The following is a 17,651-nucleotide window of genomic DNA, read 5'->3' as shown; positions in this document are numbered from 1 at the left end:
CCCTGGATTTCTACCTGCAGTTGCTTAGCTTCTGTTTCTTGAGACAGACTGGGAAAGGAGATTGGGGGAGAGAGCACATAAAGGAAATTTTTAGCCTAATTTTAGAATTTAATAATCACTTAAGTTCTAGGGACAGGGTTGACGGTCATAGGAATACATTAACATTTTCTTTTGCTGTTCTTTTGATAGTATGTCAAGTGATCGCTATGTATGACTATGTAGCGAATAATGAAGATGAGCTCAATTTCTCCAAGGGACAGCTGATCAATGTCATGAACAAAGATGATCCTGACTGGTGGCAGGGAGAAATCAACGGGGTGACTGGTCTCTTTCCTTCCAACTATGTTAAGATGACAACAGACTCGGACCCAAGTCAGCAGTGTGAGTAACATCAAATTACTTCTCACTCGATAGGAAATCTTTAGTATGCTGTATTGCATGCCTTGCTCTTCTGGATCAGATCTTAACACTCACGGCAGATGTAATTAATCTTTCAAATAAGACAAACCAAAAGATAACAGTTTACAAGCTTGAAAGTTGTCCTGCTTTATCATAAATGCTTCCTGCTAGCTTCAGACTTGAGTGTTAGTTTTTGTCTTTATAAAACTCTGTAATCCTTCGTGTGGGTTCCTTGCTGTGACAGCATCAACAATGCAGCTTCCTTTCCCACCACCACTGCTTCCAGCACCCAGTGTTCTTTATCAGAGTCATAAAAAGTAGCTGGTACCGAAGTTTCCCTAGACTAAATGCATCCTTTTAGTGTATAGGTGCCATTCATTTTGGAATCCCCTCCTTTATTTTCTGTGTGTTTATATACCATCCAGTTTGGAAAAATTAAATAACCAATTTTAAATGCTTGCAAAACTCTCACTAGGTAATTCTTAGAGAGCTATCTCATGCCACAAAATATGTATGAATCAAGATCAGTTTCTCAATTACACCAGACATATACAAAGGGGGGGAGGGAGAGTGAGAGAGGGCAAAGGAGGGAGAGAAAAAGAAGGAAGCCATTACTCTGGAGCAATCTACCTCAAATATAAAAACCTCCTAGAAAAGTAACCTAGCTTGTGTGATAGCTTTTTTAAAGATATACATACTGGTCTTATGTAGCCAGGGTTGGCTTCACTTGCTCTGTGCCTGAGGATGACCTTGAATTCCTGATTCTCCTGCTTCCAATTTCTAATTCTGCATACCAAAATTATAGGCCTGCACTGCCATGCTCAAGTAACACACTTCCTCTCTCCCTCTCCCTCTCTCCTCCCTCCGGCAGTAGTAGCAGCATTGGGGTGGTACTGGGGGTTGATTGAACCTAGAGCCTCATGAACTGTAGGCAGGTGCTCTACCACTGAGCCACGCCCCCAGTTTCTAATTCTTAAGAGAAACAGGATTTGAAATTTGTTTGGTTCCCAGATTATACAGAAAGCATGAATTAGTTATCCAAGGACACATGGCAAATTGCACATGGAACTTTTGGCAAGCCAGGCATGGTACACTCCTAGAATTCCAGCATTCCAGAGGACCATAAGCTGGAATCCAGTTTAAAACCAGCCATTGTAGCTATTGGCTGCATGTTAGCACAGCTCTACAGATAGCTGGTGTCATGCCGTCCCTGAAATAATATAAGGAAATGATAGTATTTGGACAAATAAGAGGAGGGAAGTCTTTCATTTATTATTGTTCGACACAGTTTTAAAGAAATTTAGTTCTCATTTGCTTCAGTCAATAAATTTATTCATTTCATAAGTACTCTGTAAGTGTCCACCACATACTTACAGGCTTTAGAATTCAAGTTTCCAGTGACAGTACTTGCTCTAAAGTAGCTTTGGACTTCAGCTGGAAGCAGTCAGATAAATGCAACCGTTGCCATAGTGAATATTGTACAAACACATGCCTGGGAAAGATCCCTAAGTCTGAGTGGGGAAGAAGGCATGCCATTGCAGAAGGCTTCTCAAAGGACATTTGCCTGGGACCAAGAGGAGAGGAGTTACAGTTTGCTAGAGAGGCAGGCGGGGTTGGGAGGAGGTACCAGTTACTTTCTTGATTCTCTTACCTATTTAGAGATGAGGAAGTAGAGCAGTCAAGGGACTGGGTCAGAAAGAATAGTTTCAAAGTGCTCTTTGTTATGAAGTTAGTCTCTGTAGCTTATCTGCTACACTGGTTTGGGCTAAGGTATCTGGGGTTTTGTAGTTTGAATACATCTGAAAATAATATTTCTTTCCTAAATGGATGGCAAAGGTCCATCACCCTTGGAATAAAAGAGCTCTCAGTAGACAGTTTCCACAGAGATCCTCTGAAAAGTTTGTTTTACCTAAAACAACTGTTTAAACCACCTGGGAAACTGTAGAGTGTCTGTTAGGTTTGCTCACAGTAGCTGTTGATTAGCAACTGGAGAGTCGTAATTGCTTTTCAGCAGTGACCAGAATTCATTGTATCAGTAGCTATGAAAGTTCACTAAACATCAGTTGACATAGGCCTACAGTTTCCCTAGGATATGCTCTGTGAAATGCTTCATGCTTAGAGCCAGGGATTCATTTGAGAACGTTGTTCTAGCTACTTAGATATTGAGAAGTGAATCAGTTATTATTAGTCTTTGAGGCAGTAGTGCTGCTGGTTAAGCTGTAGGTTACCGTTTGTGTTTCTCTTGTCCTTCTAAACACTGTTTTCATTTTATTACACAATTGGGACTTTTGAAGGTTGAGGATTTCAGTGGTTCGAATGTGTTTAGTTGATGTTGCATGTGACTGTCAGTCAGATTTTCTCTCACCCACCTAGTTTGCATCGTGTTCATTTTATTCCTCATTTTTCTTTTTTTAGGATCCAGTGTTGTCTTCCAGTGTGAAAGCACCCCAGAGACCCACTATCCAAGTCTGACTCTAGCCTGGAGCAGGGCAGGCAGCCTGCTCACATATCTCCTACACAGTTCCTTTACTTCGTTCGAATGTTAGAGCCACTTGTGATTATTCTTTGTGTTTCTAATTGACGGTTAACATTTATTTGTAACGATTTCAAGGATAGTGGGTCTTTGTGTGGCTTTCCCTGCTGTTCACTCTGGCATCCTTTAGCATTTTTCTTCCTTTTTTAATTTGGCAATTGTAGGTCATTAGCATGCATATTCAGTTTGCCCTTACATGGTGGGAGTACAAACACACAAAGACCCACTATTTGCACAAACTGTTTTGTCTGGTTTGGAATGGGCTGCCATGCTTCTCCAATGCTGTTGCAAATTGTATATTCATTACAGAATTCAGGTGATGTTTGCTTATGTTCTGCTATTATATTTGATCTAATCTAATCACAAGAGCCCATAATTGGCTCAATCTGTGATTTACCCTCAAATAAGCACTGTTTATTACTTTCTAATATGCCATTATGAGTACCAGTGGTTAGGTTTGTTTGAAGGCTGAGAATGGAAATAATCTTTTCTATATTTCTGTGTAATCTGAATGGGAGCAGTCACATTGGAGGAACTTCCCTTGTCTCACAGAGGATGAAAGTGCTGTGCTCTGGCCAGTGTGTGCAGAGTAGTGTATGTCTAGTGTGCCTCGACTGCCCAAGGATGAGCGCAGGACTCGGGCAGTCCCATCAGGGTCTTAGGTGCTCTGGGTTGCAGATCTGTGTTCCAGCACAGTTACTGCTTTATTGATGACATAAACATAGATTGCTTTCAAGAATGGGAAGTGTCCATCATGGACTGTGAGGTGAGAGACCTCCCTAGCTTAGAACACTTATATCTATAATATATTCTAACGTAGAATTTATGTTATCTCTTGTAGTCAGGTGACTACTTACTTACCCTAGGATACAAAATGACACTGTTGGCATTCATAATGCATTTAGTACAAACCATAAGAAATCCTTGAAGAGTTTGTACCAGACCTGAAGCAGGCGTGCAGGCTCTAGCCAAGGACCCAGAATGGTAAGGGGAGAGCACATGAGAGCTAGCATTCCTCTCTGCCCACGAAGCTTCTCGGAGGCTAGAATGTTGATGTTGATGTTGCCATCTACACTTTCCTGGCTAATGGTCTTCTTCTACATTGGCTACTTTGACATAGAATTTTACCTCTTCCCTCGAATGGAAAGCACTCTAAACATAATAGACATTATTATAAACTAATATGTATGAGAGCACTTAGCTGAAATGAAAAAGAATTTTAATACAGTATTAAACCATATTTGAAAATCAATGAGCAGTTTATGCAATTTAAAATGTTTACAAATTGCAGTGCAATCTACTGTTTGTGAAATGTCAGATAAGTGTATATACAATCACAGAGTCTTATTCCTCAGAATTCTTTGAGAAAATGAAACATGCTTTTATACCTCTCACTTTCATTTAAAGGCATATTTTGTGCAATATTTATGTTAATGTGCCTATATATTATGAGTGAATTATTACAATTGTACATTGCCTAAATCATGACTTGAGAAAGAACCAACAGTTTAGTTACAACTTTACAAAGCTCAGATATCTGTATTGGAAAATCTTCACACTATTGCAGTGTCAGGAGAGTATGTGTGCTCCCTGGGGCGGGGACTTCCGTTAGAGTTCTAGACCACCTCCGTTTTACCATTTGCCATCATGACAGTATTTTAAATGGCATTCATGGGAAAGCAATAATATCAGTTTATAGATGGACAAGAGAATTGCCTGCAGTCATTAAGAGACAGTGCAAAGACTGATTCCAAACTGACTTTTCCACAGTGTATAGATTACCTGATCTTGCTTTTTATCTCCTCAACATTCTGCTTTTACATCCTGGAGTTCAGTGAGGACAGCTGCTGTATAAACCAAGGTTAGAAATCCAAGCACTGCTAATTAAGTACATTGTTCTGTAAAGCACTTTTTTCTTTTATAATTTTTATTTTGGGCTTTCTACTATACTGATAAATTATTCCAAAAGTATTTTTATAGGTCAGATCACTTCCCTTCTCCATCACTAAAGTAGATTACTAGAAATGGCATTCAGGTTGAGCTCAGCATCTATAACCAATCTGAAAATAATACGTCCATCAGGTACCTGTGGATTAAGTCACACACTGGCCCAGCATTCAAAGTAAATGTCAGTCTAGAGGGTAAACTTACTGTGTTAACCAGCTACAACTTGGGTAGGTATTTTGTCATGTATTTGATGGAAAGCTGTAAGGAAGGAAATCGTATGACATATAGTCATTTAGATCATTCTTATAAGTGCATGCACTCTGCTGCAATACCTCATCCAGCCGTCTGTTTGCTCCTTCCCGGTTTAATATAAGGCAGCTTTCTTTTGCTTAGAAGGAAAGAGTTTATTGGAGGTATAATTTAAGAATTGAAATACAATGGAGTCAATTGGAACTTGTAGGAAATGCCTGGTTAAGATCACACTGTGTGCCAGGTGTTTTGAAAACACGTGCTTGAACTTGACAGCAGCGATTGGGGAAAGGCTACAGCCAGAACTGTTATTTCAGAAAATTGAAACCTAAATTAACCCTATCAATTATATAGTTTCTCTGAATCTTTGAATATTTTGAAATAATGTGACACTTAAAACGGTAACTTTTTAAATACAATATGAAACTAGAGTTCAAAAGAAAGAGACTAGGGGGAGGGAAGACAGAGAAAGAAATGCCAAGTCCAGGCCAAAGCTGTTTGCCAAGTTTTCTTAGAATGAATTTTACCAAGTTATGAATTCTTGTAAATAACTAATGGGAATACTGAGAACCCTTTGCCTAGAGTGGCATTATTACATGCTGCTGTGATGCTACTGTAATGTAATACATTATTAAATTGTTGCAAAGTGATGTATTTGCCTTAAATTTTTATTTTGTGTGTCTTGGAAACCATAGTGTTATAGGTATTGAGATTGTGCAAATGCTGGCACGCTTGGCATGAGATGATCTGTTTTATTTTTACACAATTGTAACATAACTATGCAAGTGTGTTTATTAAAAGAACACAAACCCCATTACTTGTTTTGTGTATTTCTTTTGAAGTATCCTTTTCAAGCTTATTTTAATGGCTTAGATATAAGTGATTAAATATCTTTGGGACTTCTCTTTTCTCTTAATGTAATCTTGGGGTACAGACTAGTGGTCAATTTGAGATTGATATAATTTGATTTATATAATTTGAGATAATCATGCATATCTCAAAAGCAAAAGATACTTTTATTTTGTTATGCTGTTACGTAGAAAAGTAAGATAACTGTAATCAAGAATAATAGGAATAGTTTGTTTCTTTTTTTTTTCCTTTTTGAGACAGGATTTCTCTATGTAGCCCTGACTGTCTCGGAACTCACTTTGTAGACCAGGCTGGCCTTGAACTCACAGATATTCACCTGCCTCTGCTTCCCAAGTGCTGGAATTAAAGGCATGCACTACCACATCTGGCAGAGTATTTTATTTACAGTTTTTTTCCACAATTTTTCTAAAAATATTGAAAGAATCTCAAAAGACATTTTAGTACAAAATAAGAGGCCAATGGAAGAATCTGCAGCAGTTTTTCATGCACATGACCTCAGAATTATCAGAGAACTACATTTGGTAACCAAGTTGCTGAAAATAAAAATAATGGATCCTAATGTAATTTAGCATAAACACTATCTTTCCAAGATCCTTTCTCTGCAAAGTTATCTGGCTAATATGTATTTAGTATTTATTTGCATGAGGCCAAGCAGAATGCCAGGTGCAGGTGATAGCTAACTGAGAGTGAGGACACATGCATTGTCACGGGGTCGGGGCAGAGGCACAGAAAATTTGAGAGTCTGAGCACGGTGGCATATGGAGTAGAGCAGAGGAGAAATGTCTAGTTGACCCTAGATGGGGGAGGCAGGGAAGACTTGCTGGGTGGAGGCAGCAGCTGACGGACCCCAGAGCTGAGCGGAGGAAGCCTGACGAGAGGCAGGAAGGGGTCCAGTGCTGGGGTGGGCAGAAGATGTGGTCCCGAGCACTCAGCATCGCGAGAGTAGAACTGTGAAGTTAGCCGTGAGAGGAGGGGCTCTGCGGGCAGTCGGGTGCAGTGCCTCTAGGTTGACTGTGTTGGAATGACCTGGAAGCTCTAAAGGACTTCTGAGTCCTGGCTTGCATGGTCTGAAGTTCAGCCTGAGCGTGGGGATGTTTTCCAGGGTTCCCAGATTCTAGTGCAAAGCAGAGGTGAAGAAATGTGAAAGCTCCGAGGGAAGATGGGTAGAAGTTAGACATTGATGAAGTGTGAGAGGAGAGGTCAGCTGTTCCCGAATTGGTGTGTTGAGTGGCAGAGTGGGATAAGAGTACCTGTGCCATGGGTGGGTCCAGACTTGGGGGAGGAAGGTGAGTTTGGTTTGGTTTGGTTTGGTTTGACTACAAAGCCCCTAGAGGCTGTCCAGATACAATTGCCCAGCTCTTTAGAAAGATATAATCCAGACACACAGTATTGGATCCGCATCAGCTGGGAATGGGCACCACAGTGGACTGGGCACCACCAGGCAGACTGGTGGCTTTAAGAACACCAGAAGTAGTTGAGGTTCCCTCGGGAGAAGCTCAGACTTCCGAGATTCTCAGCTAAGGATTGAGTAGGGAAGGACCTCCGAGGGCAGGGCAGGCAGCAGGTTTTATTAGACGAGAGTGCTATTTAGAAAACAAGGGGATTCTGCCAGTGTCTTGCTGGTCCTATTTTTTTTTTTAAAAAAAAAAAAAAAGGACTCGGGCGGTGGTGGCGCACACCTTTAATCCCAGCACTCAGGAGGCAGAGCCAGGTGGATCTCTGTGAGTTCGAGGCCAGCCTGGTCTACAGAGCGAGATCCAGGACAGGCACCAAAACTACACAGAGAAACCCTGTCTCGAAAAACCAAAAAAAAAAAAAAAAAGAAAGAAAGAAAGAAAGGCCTCATTTGATACTTTTCTAAGATCCGTGAAGAAAGTAACAGATGGGAAAACAAAAAGGGCCAAAGTCACAGCACAGGACCAGCAAGACCGGCTTAGTGATCTGGCTTCGGATCCCATGGACTCATGTGTTAGTGCTCCCACTGTCTTTATAATCATGGGGTCTGTCTGGCGGTACACACTGCTCATACCAGTAAAGAGAGCAAAAATACCCACAGAAGAGGCGAGGGTGGAAGATAACAGCAGGAGTCTGTAGCATAGCATCCAACAAGAGAAGGAAGGCTGCCCAGAATCGCTGAGTGAGGTGTGATCCCCACGCCCCTTTCTAATGCACTACTCAGGGGTTTTTAGTCTATTTACAGTCATGCAGCCATTGCCATGATCAATTATAAAATATTTTCATCACCTCAGGAAAAAGCTTTTAAATTGTCACTCTCTAGCTTCCTGTAACCACACACACACACACACACACACACACACACACACCATGTAACATACAACATACACAGTCCCTAACCCTAGGAAACCATTCATCTACTTTCTGTCTTCATATGTGTGCCTGTTCTGGACAAACATATGTGATGTGTAGGTTTATGTGATTGGCTTACTTCGTATAACAGCTGTGTTGTAGTATGTATTGACACATTGTTCCTTTTTTTTTTTTTTTTTTTTTTTTTTTTTTGGTTTTTTGAGACAGGGTTTCTCTGTGTAGCTTTGCGCCTCTCCTGGAACTCACTTGGTAGCCCAGACTGGCCTCGAACTCACAGAGATCCGCCTGGCTCTGCCTCCCGAGTGCTGGGATTAAAGGCGTGCGCCACCACCACCCGGCACATTGTTCCTTTTTATGGCCAGGTTAAAGTTTTATTGTTTGGCTGTGCCATGTTTTGGGTTCCTCTGGGAAATACCAAAACACATGGTTTCCAGATCACGTAGCATGCTGTCTTGTAACACTGTTCCAAAGTGGCAGCTCTGTGTTGCTCCTGCTAGCAATGAAGGAGTTTCTGTTGCTCCAGTCCTTTCTGCATTTGCTAGTGTGGTCAAGCTAATGTGCGTGTTGGTATCTTGTTTAATATGTATTTCCCTGAAGATAGATGTATGTATACAGCATCCTTTTTAAGGGCGGGATTTCACTAAGTAGCCCTGGCCGGCCTTGAACTTACAGAGATTCACTCAGCTTCCTGACTGCTGGGATTAAAGGTGTGTGCCATTACGCCCTGGCTATAGCGTCTCCTCAAGCATCCATTTGCATGTGCATACCTTCTTTGGTGAGGCCATTCTTTAAGTGCGGTGTTTTTATTTACTGTTGAGTTAGTTGCACACTTTGGGTAACAATCTTGTGTCAGATGTAGGTTTTGTAAATATTTTTTCCCAGTCTGTGACTTGTCTTTTTTCTCTTAACCCTGTCTTTCATAAAACAAAATTTAAATTTTAGTGAAGTCCAGTGTATTTTTTCATGGATTGTGCCTTTTATGTCGTATTTTAAGTCATCTCTGAACCCAAGGTCATGTAGATCTTCTCTCTGAGGAAATGTCCTGTCTAGTCTCTCTTACACATGTAGCTGTCACGGTCCCAGAGCTATCTAGTGAGATTGTGTTCTCTGTTATTGCCTGTGCTCCTCTGTCAGAGATCAGTCAGCTGTTTCCTGAGTCGATGTCTGGGTTGTCGTGGGTCTCAATGGTCAGTTCATCTGTCTGTCCTCTTGCTCTCCCACGCTGTCTGACCTCTGCAGTTCAGTGCTGAGCCCTTTTCATTTATCCATACTGTGGTGGCCATGCCGGGCCGTTTGTCTCTCCACATGAGCGTCAGAATTAAGTTTGGATCACTTTTGCCTTAAGAACAAGAAATTCTGAAATGTCCTCAAGAGACTTCATGCTCTTTTCGAAAGGCAGCAATCACTGTTGGTTCCCTTGAAAGCAAGTGAATGAGCAGAAGTGTCCTGGGAGTCCACGCCTTGTCTGTCACTGAGGAAGAGAGCCACATCGTACAGTCAGCATTTAGGAAGCGCTAGTTCATTGCCTAGTAAGTTCTGGAAATAATAGCTGACATGTTGTGAACATTTTCTGTGCAGCACACAGTGAGCCTGGCATTTGGGCTTGACAGATTGGAGCTCAAGTCCATCCTGACTCTGGAGTTCATGGTCCTAGCCACCCCACCTGCTTCTCCCTAGCCAGGGTCTGCTACCCTCCAACCCAGAAAGCAGAGCCATCACCAGTTAATCCGAGGGGAGGTGAGAAGGGGGTGATGAAGAGAACAGCTTTGGGTGAATCCAGGTTGCCACTGGGACCTGAGTGCCACCAGTGGGTATCTGTGAGCCACTGTGAAACCAGAGTCGGGGGCGCTAAAGAACAAGGGTCTCCTAGACCCAGCGGAGTCGAGCGCTCTCCAGGTACGGACTCTGGAAATATGAACTGTAAGACTGACTATTCTAGGGGGAGGTGAAAGGCGCGTAGGAAGCTCAGGGATACTAAGGAAGAATAGATTCATGTCCTCTGCCCACAGACGGTCCTGTGTGACTACAAAGGGTGGCAACAAGTAGCTACAAGATTCTAATTGTGTGGCGGGGGGGAGGGTGTATAAAGGACCAATTATGTCACTAAGACACAAAAAGGGAAGAAAAGGTCGTGTTGGTTTTGTTTGCAGTGCCTGGGGATGTTTGACATTCAGAGTATTTATTCTAAGTCCCTTTTCCTCCAGAAATCAGTTCAGGGTCACACCAGGTCAGATGGATGCTCTACACCCGGCATCCGGTGAGTGCAGTGTCAACACCACTTACCACTGCCCTTCCTTCCTATGTAAGAAACCTGGTAGCTCTGAAGTCCTGCTCTTCCATCCAGCTATAGAACCCCTGCCCTCTGTTCAAGAGGGTTCAGTTACGTTCGTCAGAGATAGGTCACATATTGTTAGAATCGAAACTTCTGGCTTAGGTGCGAGGAAGGAACTGCTCCTTCTTGTTCCATCTCTTGCCTGAGGTCTGAATTCTGAAGAGCACGTCACTTCAGTCCATGATGAAACAAGCAGGGTAGGAAGCACATAGATCCTAGCTGGAAGGAACTGCTAAGGACAGAGCCAGCACCTGGGTCCTGGGGGAGATGTACAGGGGTGAGGACAGCAGGTCAGATTCCCCAGGACCACATAAGAACTGTCATCCAAGCACTCAGGAGGCAGACAGGCATTTCCCTGGGTCGATCTGGCTAGCTAGACTAAAATCTGCGGGCACCAGTTTCAGCAAAGACCCGACCTCAGTAAATAAAGTGGAGATGCCCAACATCAACCCCTGGCCTCCACACATTCTCACACACACACAGACACACTCGCACCCATACATGTGAACATGCATTCACAAACCACACATATATGCACACACAAAGAAAAAAGTTCTCTGTTGTCTTAGGCTTATGATCTTTCACAGCAGATTAAGAAATAAAAATAAATCGGTAAGCGTATCCCTTTGGCACATATCAACAAGGTTGCTTTGGGAACATTCTAGAATGCCGTTACTATGTGGTAGCTTTCTAATGTTCTAAAACATTTCAATACAATTGCATTTAAATAAGCAATGCATGGCTTGATGTACAACTTAGTAGGGTTCAGAAAAATACAGGAGCCCAAGCTGGTGGAGCACGTGGCGCATGCCTTTAATCAGAGCACTTGGGAGGTAAGGCCGAAGGATCAGACGTCAAGGTCAGCCTGAACAACACAGCTACCCTATGGCTCTGAAAAAAAATAAGAAGAAAGAACTTTTAAATTGTTTTAAAAAGGCTGGGGAATAGCTTGGTGAAAGAGCATTTGCCTAGGATGCATGAAGCTGCAGGTTTGATCCTCAGCAACACCGGCAAGTAAATAAAACTCTGTTAAAGAATCATTTAAATTTCAAAAAAAAATATTTACCCATCACTTTATAGTAGAAATATACTACTTGATACATTGTTTGTCCTTAATACGTATTTACCAAGTAGATAAAAAAAAAATACTGTTTTATAAAATAGCAGTTTTCTGGAGTCCCGATAAGAGTTGGGTGTCAAGGCAGTCTCGGAGAGTTGCACAGTCTGATCTTCTGGATTTACTGTTGGAAGCTCGTCTCTTTGCAGAGTTTCCACACAGTGCAACTGAAAACGATTATGCGATACTCAGAGTGGTTAGCAGAGCGGAGCTCACAGAGAACGGCATTGTTCTGTGGCCTCGCTCTCCTCGGGATGGGCAAGGACGTTTCTGGTAGCTATGACCTAATCTGAACAAACACAGCCTGTCCTTTGTCCTCTTGGGACCTTCCCAGACCTTTCTCATCTCCCTCCTAAGCATCTCTCTTTTGTTTCTTGTTTGCCCAGGGACTTAGAACTGTGGTTCACGGCCATGACGCGGGATAGAGTTGTCGTTAGCTGTGACTCCACATCTACCCACACTGTGAGGGGCTTTAGTCCAGCTCACTCTGTCTGTCCAGGAACTTCAATCTGTCGTTTCTTCTCTGCCCATTCTTCCTGTCCATCGGGCCTACAAGGGAATTTTCACCACTTTTTTTTGACCTGGCGGCCAGGGTGCATCTCCTCTCACATTTACCAATCCTTGAAGAAAACCTGCTGGGGCACCATGCACTGTGGATGAGGCAGGTTAGGAAACAGGCAGAACTGCTGCCCTCTGTCAGTTGAGGGGAATTCAAACAAAAGAGATTAACAGAGTGTGCTGTGTCTCAGGAAAATAAAGTAGGCAGGAAAGAGAGAGTGCTTGGTGGGGTGTGAAGGGACTTCATTGTAAACAGGACCCTCAAACATGTCTCCAGATTGGTGATGAGGGAGAAAGACTTGAAGGCCGTGGGGGAGGACCGTTCTAGGAGTGGGGACAGCACATCAGGGGGCCTGCCATGGGGGTGTGCCTGTGATGCTCAGGGAACAGGGTGGCGGCCAGTGGGCCTGGGACAGGGGGAACAGCAGGAGGGGGAAATGAGACCAGGGTGGCCAAGGAGATGGAGCAGGCTGAAAGTCTTCGAGGCTGTCTTATAATAACTTTGGCTTTGTATGGAGCAAGAAAACCCTTTAGAGGGTTTTAATCAAAGGAGGGACATGACCTGGTGTGTTTTAACAGGTTAGGTTAAAGTGAGCAGAAGAGACCAGAAGCAAGGAAGTCCACTAGGAACTTGCTCAGTGATCCAAGCACAAGATGGTAGTGGCTTGGATTGGGGTGGTAATGGAGGATGTGGTGCAAACTGGTCAAATGGTGGATGTTTTGGTGTTAGAGCCAGTGAGCGAATTGAATATGGAGGTTAAGAAAAAAGGTCTGCATCCAGAGATGCCCCGTGAGCTGGGGAGAAATGGTACTGGTACTAAGTTAGGTGATGAGGAGGAGCCGGTTAGGCAGTGATGGTACGAAGATGGCTTTTGGTGTTCTGTTGATGAGGGAGATCCTGCATCGGTCGGCAAGAATAAGAAGTTCAGACAGAGTGCAAATGTGGGAGTGGGCCGACACATCCGGACCCAGGTCACTGAGTCCACAGAGAAGAGTCCCAAGGCCTGAGGCAGAGGACTGTCACCATCAGGAGGCTGCGGAGGAGTGAGGAGGGATGCTGACTGGAGGAAAGAGGACAAGGTGGATCTGCAGAACCTGAAAAACAAAACAGAGAAAAAGGGGGTGATCACAGAGTTAGCCTTGGGTCAGGTAAATAGGCCCCTGTTACTAAAGTGATAACCACCTGGGGCTTCAGGAAGATTCTTTTCTTTAAACAAAAACATTTGGGGACAGGAAGGTGGCTCCGCAGGTAAAGGCACACACAGCACAGCCCTGTCAACCTGAGTCCAAAGGAAGGAAACCATGCACACAGTTGTCCTCCATCCTCCCCACATGCACCATGGCACATGTGCCCACACACAAACATCATGCATACACACACCCACCATGGCACATGTGCCCACACACAAACATCATGTACATACACACACTCACCATGGTACATGTGCCCACACACAATCATCATGCATACACACACTCACTATGACACATGTGCCCACACACAAACATCATGCATACACACACTCACTATGACACATGTGCCCACACACAGTCATCATGCATACACACACTCACCATGACACATGTGCCCACACACAAACATCATGCATACACACACTCACCATGGCACATGTGCCCACACACAGTCATCATGCATACACACACTCACCATGGCACATGTGCCCACACACAGTCATCATGCATACACACACTCACTATGACACATGTGCCCACACAATCATCATGCATACATACACTCACCATGGCACATGTGCCCACACAGTCATCATGCATACACACACTCACTATGACACATGTGCCCATACACAATCATCATGCATACACACACTCACTATGACACATGTGCCCACACACAAACATCATGCATATACACACCATGGCACATGTGCCCACACACAGTCATCATGCGTACACACACTATGACACGTGTGCCCACACACAATCATCATGCATACACACACTCACCATGGCACATGTGCCCACACACAATCACCATGCATACACACACCATGGCACATGTGCCCACACACAGTCATCATGCATACACACTCACTATGACACATGTGCCCATACACAATCATGCACATACATACATCCACCATGGCATATCTGCTCATACACAATCATCATGTACATACACACACTTACTGTGGCACATGTGCCCATGTACAATCATCATGCACATACATACACAGTTACAATAAAAACATTTGAAGGGCTGGAGAGATGGATCAATGATAAGGTACTTGCCACACAAGCCTGATGACCTGAGTTTAATCCTTGGAGGCCACATAAAGGTAAAGAACAGAACTGACTCCATGGAATTGTCCTCTGCCCACAGACATGCCTCAGTGCACACATCACATCATACACAGAATTTTAATACATAAAAGTTTCTCTTTGTTTTTAATTGTTTGTGGGGGGGGGGGAGTATGTGCATGTGAGGGCAGGTGCCTGGGCAGGTCAGAAAGACCACTGGGCCCTCTGGAGTTACGGGCCAAGTGGGCAGCCTGATGTGAGCGCTGGAACCCTGCTCAGGTCTCTGGCTTCTGAGTGCCATCTCTCCAGCCTTGAAAATAATTTTAAAAAGAAACAATTGGAAGTAGTGTTGAATTCACACATTCCCTGCTGTGTTCAGTAAATGTTTCCCCATAGACACTAGTATTTGTTGAAATGTGTGTTCTCTTATATGTGTTTATGTGTCACACTTGTTAACTATTCAAACTGCTCACCTTGATAATTTTCATTGAAAAGTATCAACTTCACTACTGACATTATAGTTTCCTTTTTCTCTTTTTTTTTTTTTTTTTTGAAAGGGAGTGTATTGATTTTAAGAAAAATTCCATCTTTTTATTTTACACTCGGAGGCTTTTCTGTTGGTGCAGATAATTGTGGTACCTTCCAGGGGCTTGCTGGCAGCAGCTCATGCAGAGCCTTTGGGATTTGTTTTATTTGATTTTGTTGGTTTATTTGGTTGATTCTGGTTTTCCAAAATAAGGCTTTGCAGTTTCAAACTGGCCTGAACTTACTATATAGCCCAGACTGACCTTTGGTTCACCCCGGTGCTCCTGTCTTAGTCTTCTAAATGCTGGAGTCACAGCCGAGAGCTGCCACACACAGCCTGGCCATGACTCTTCAGCTATAACGTTAATGATGCAATCCATGAAAGAGATAACTGTTGGGATCTCAACGCTGCGGCCAGTTCCTTATCCTCCCTGCCCAGCTACTATGCAGTGTGCTGGCCTGTCACTGTGTCCTGCGCAGTGTGTGCTGGCCTGTCACTGTGTCCTGCGCAGTGTGTGCTGGCCTGTCACTGTGTCCTGTGCAGTGTGTGCTGGCCTGTCACTGTGTCCTGTACAGTGTGTGCTGGCCTGTCACTGTGTCCTGTACAGTGTGTGTTGGCCTGTCACTGTGTCCTGTGCAGTGTGTGCTGGCCTGTCACTGTGTCCTGTGCAGTGTGTGCTGGCCTGTCACTGTGTCCTGTACAGTGTGTGCTGGCCTGTCACTGTGTCCTGTACAGTGTGTGTTGGCCTGTCACTGTGTCCTGTGCAGTGTGTGCTGGCCTGTCACTGTGTCCTGTGCAGTGTGTGCTGGCCTGTCACTGTGTCCTGTACAGTGTGTGCTGGCCTGTCACTGTGTCCTGCGCAGTGTGTGCTGGCCTGTCACTGTGTCCTGCGCAGTGTGTGCTGGCCTGTCACTGTGTCCTGCGCAGTGTGTGCTGGCCTGTCACTGTGTCCTGCGCAGTGAGTGCTGGCCTGTCACTGTGTCCTGTGCAGTGTGTGCTGGCCTGTCACTGTGTCCACTGCCCAGCCTGTTCCAGAATTCTTAAAATCCAAGTTTTGGTAATGTTTTAAGCCCAATATTTCCCTTCTTCCCCTAGCAGGACAAAGAGGTTTCTTAAGTCCTCTTTCTGCTGGCAGGAATTACCTGTCATTTTCAGTCCCTTCCCAGACCTGGCAGAATCCAGCTCATCAAGAGCATGGAGAGAGCAAGTGGCCTCCAGGCCCTGCCTCCCTACCACCCAGATCAAAACCAGGAAAAGGAGAAGTGCATCTGGAAGCCAGCAGCCCAGGACCAACACCGTGTTTCACCACTTACCAAACATGGCCTGCTCCCTGGGGGGCAGAGCACTGTACCCAGTTTAGTAGTTAGGCCTGTGTTGGACACAGGCCAGAGGATACGTGGACATACTAAGTTTGTGGACCAAGGACAATATGAGCTAATTTATATGACATGTTAAAATACAGAATCAGTGGCCGGAAGTGTAGCTCCATGGCAGACCACATGCTGCCACCACCCACAGCTGCCACTGATACCGACACAGACTAGTGACAAGACGCGAGTCTGAATGTCAGCGGGACCAAGGATGGGAAAGTTTTCCCTCCCACAGTGGTGTCCCTCGAGCTGCACCTTGAAGGATGCTCTATGTGGGAACCAGGCTGTAAATGAGGAAGGAAAGGTGAAACTCGGCAAAGCTGTGGGAAGAGTGTGCACCATGGTGTAAGGACCGAGCCTAGGGGTGGGAGTCGGGGGATGCAAAGCAGTCAGTGCAGAGCTGGACCATGGAGACCCTGGAGCCGTGCTGCTGAGTTAGGCCTTCATTCTGCAATCAGTGGAAGCCATTTAACATTTTGTGAGGAAAGGAGCATCAGAAATACAGTAGCTGGCTTGAACTGTTCACAGAAATATGTGAATAACTACAGCAGCCCCATATGTAATTTAAGTAAAAATACATAAAATTCCAATAGTATTTAATCCAGTATATCCAAAATATTCCAATATACAACAAGTTTGATTGGCTGGCTGGCTGGCTGGTTGGTTGGTTGGTTAGTTGGTTGTTGGTTTGTTGGTTAGGTTAGTTGGTTAATTGGTTGGTTGGTTGGCTGACTGGTTGGCTGGCTAGTAGATTGGTTGGTTGGTTGGTTGGTTGGTTGGTTGGTTGGTTGGCTAGCTGACTGGTTGGTTGATTGGTTGGTTTGTTGATTGGTTGGCTGGTTGGTTTGTTAATTTGTTGGTTGATTGGTTGGTTGGTTGATTGGTTGGCTGGTTGGTTTTGAGAGTCTTACTGTGTAGCCCAGGCTGGCCCCTAACTCCAGATCCTCCTTCCTCAGTCTTCTGAGTGTTGAAATCACAGGTGTATCCCACCAGCATCTGGCCAATATAGTATTAATGCAGTATTTTACAATTCATATTTAAATATGTCTTCAAAACCCAGTGTGTAGTTTACATCTGCGGTGCCTCTCTATTGGACAAGCTACATTGGAAGGTTCAGTCGCATGCCTCTGTCGAGTCTAGAG

General features: G+C 44.2%; 1 protein-coding gene across 6 annotated transcripts in view; it reads left to right on the top strand.

Moving 5' to 3' along the window:
• The window catches only part of Itsn2 (intersectin 2), a 119,034-nt gene that overhangs the window by 81,037 nt on the left and 20,346 nt on the right, over positions 1-17,651 (top strand). For 5 of the 6 annotated variants that reach the window (XR_008220143.1, XM_052745985.1, XM_052745987.1 and 2 more), the window contains one exon: positions 190-381. Coding sequence is in view for 5 of the 6 variants with exons in the window: in XM_052745985.1 (XP_052601945.1) it covers positions 190-381 (192 nt within the window). In the remaining variant the exon portion in view is untranslated. Of the gene's footprint in view, positions 1-189; positions 382-2,814; positions 5,943-17,651 lie in introns of those variants that run through there. The other variant, XM_052745988.1, reaches the window with a different exon arrangement.

Source organism: Peromyscus californicus, unplaced genomic scaffold (genome assembly GCF_007827085.1).
Source record: "Peromyscus californicus insignis strain IS unplaced genomic scaffold, ASM782708v3 Scaffold_1__1_contigs__length_55948999, whole genome shotgun sequence".
Lineage (NCBI taxonomy): Eukaryota > Metazoa > Chordata > Mammalia > Rodentia > Cricetidae > Peromyscus > Peromyscus californicus.
Note: the sequence above shows the minus strand (reverse complement) of the source record. Positions and strands in the feature narration are given on the sequence as shown.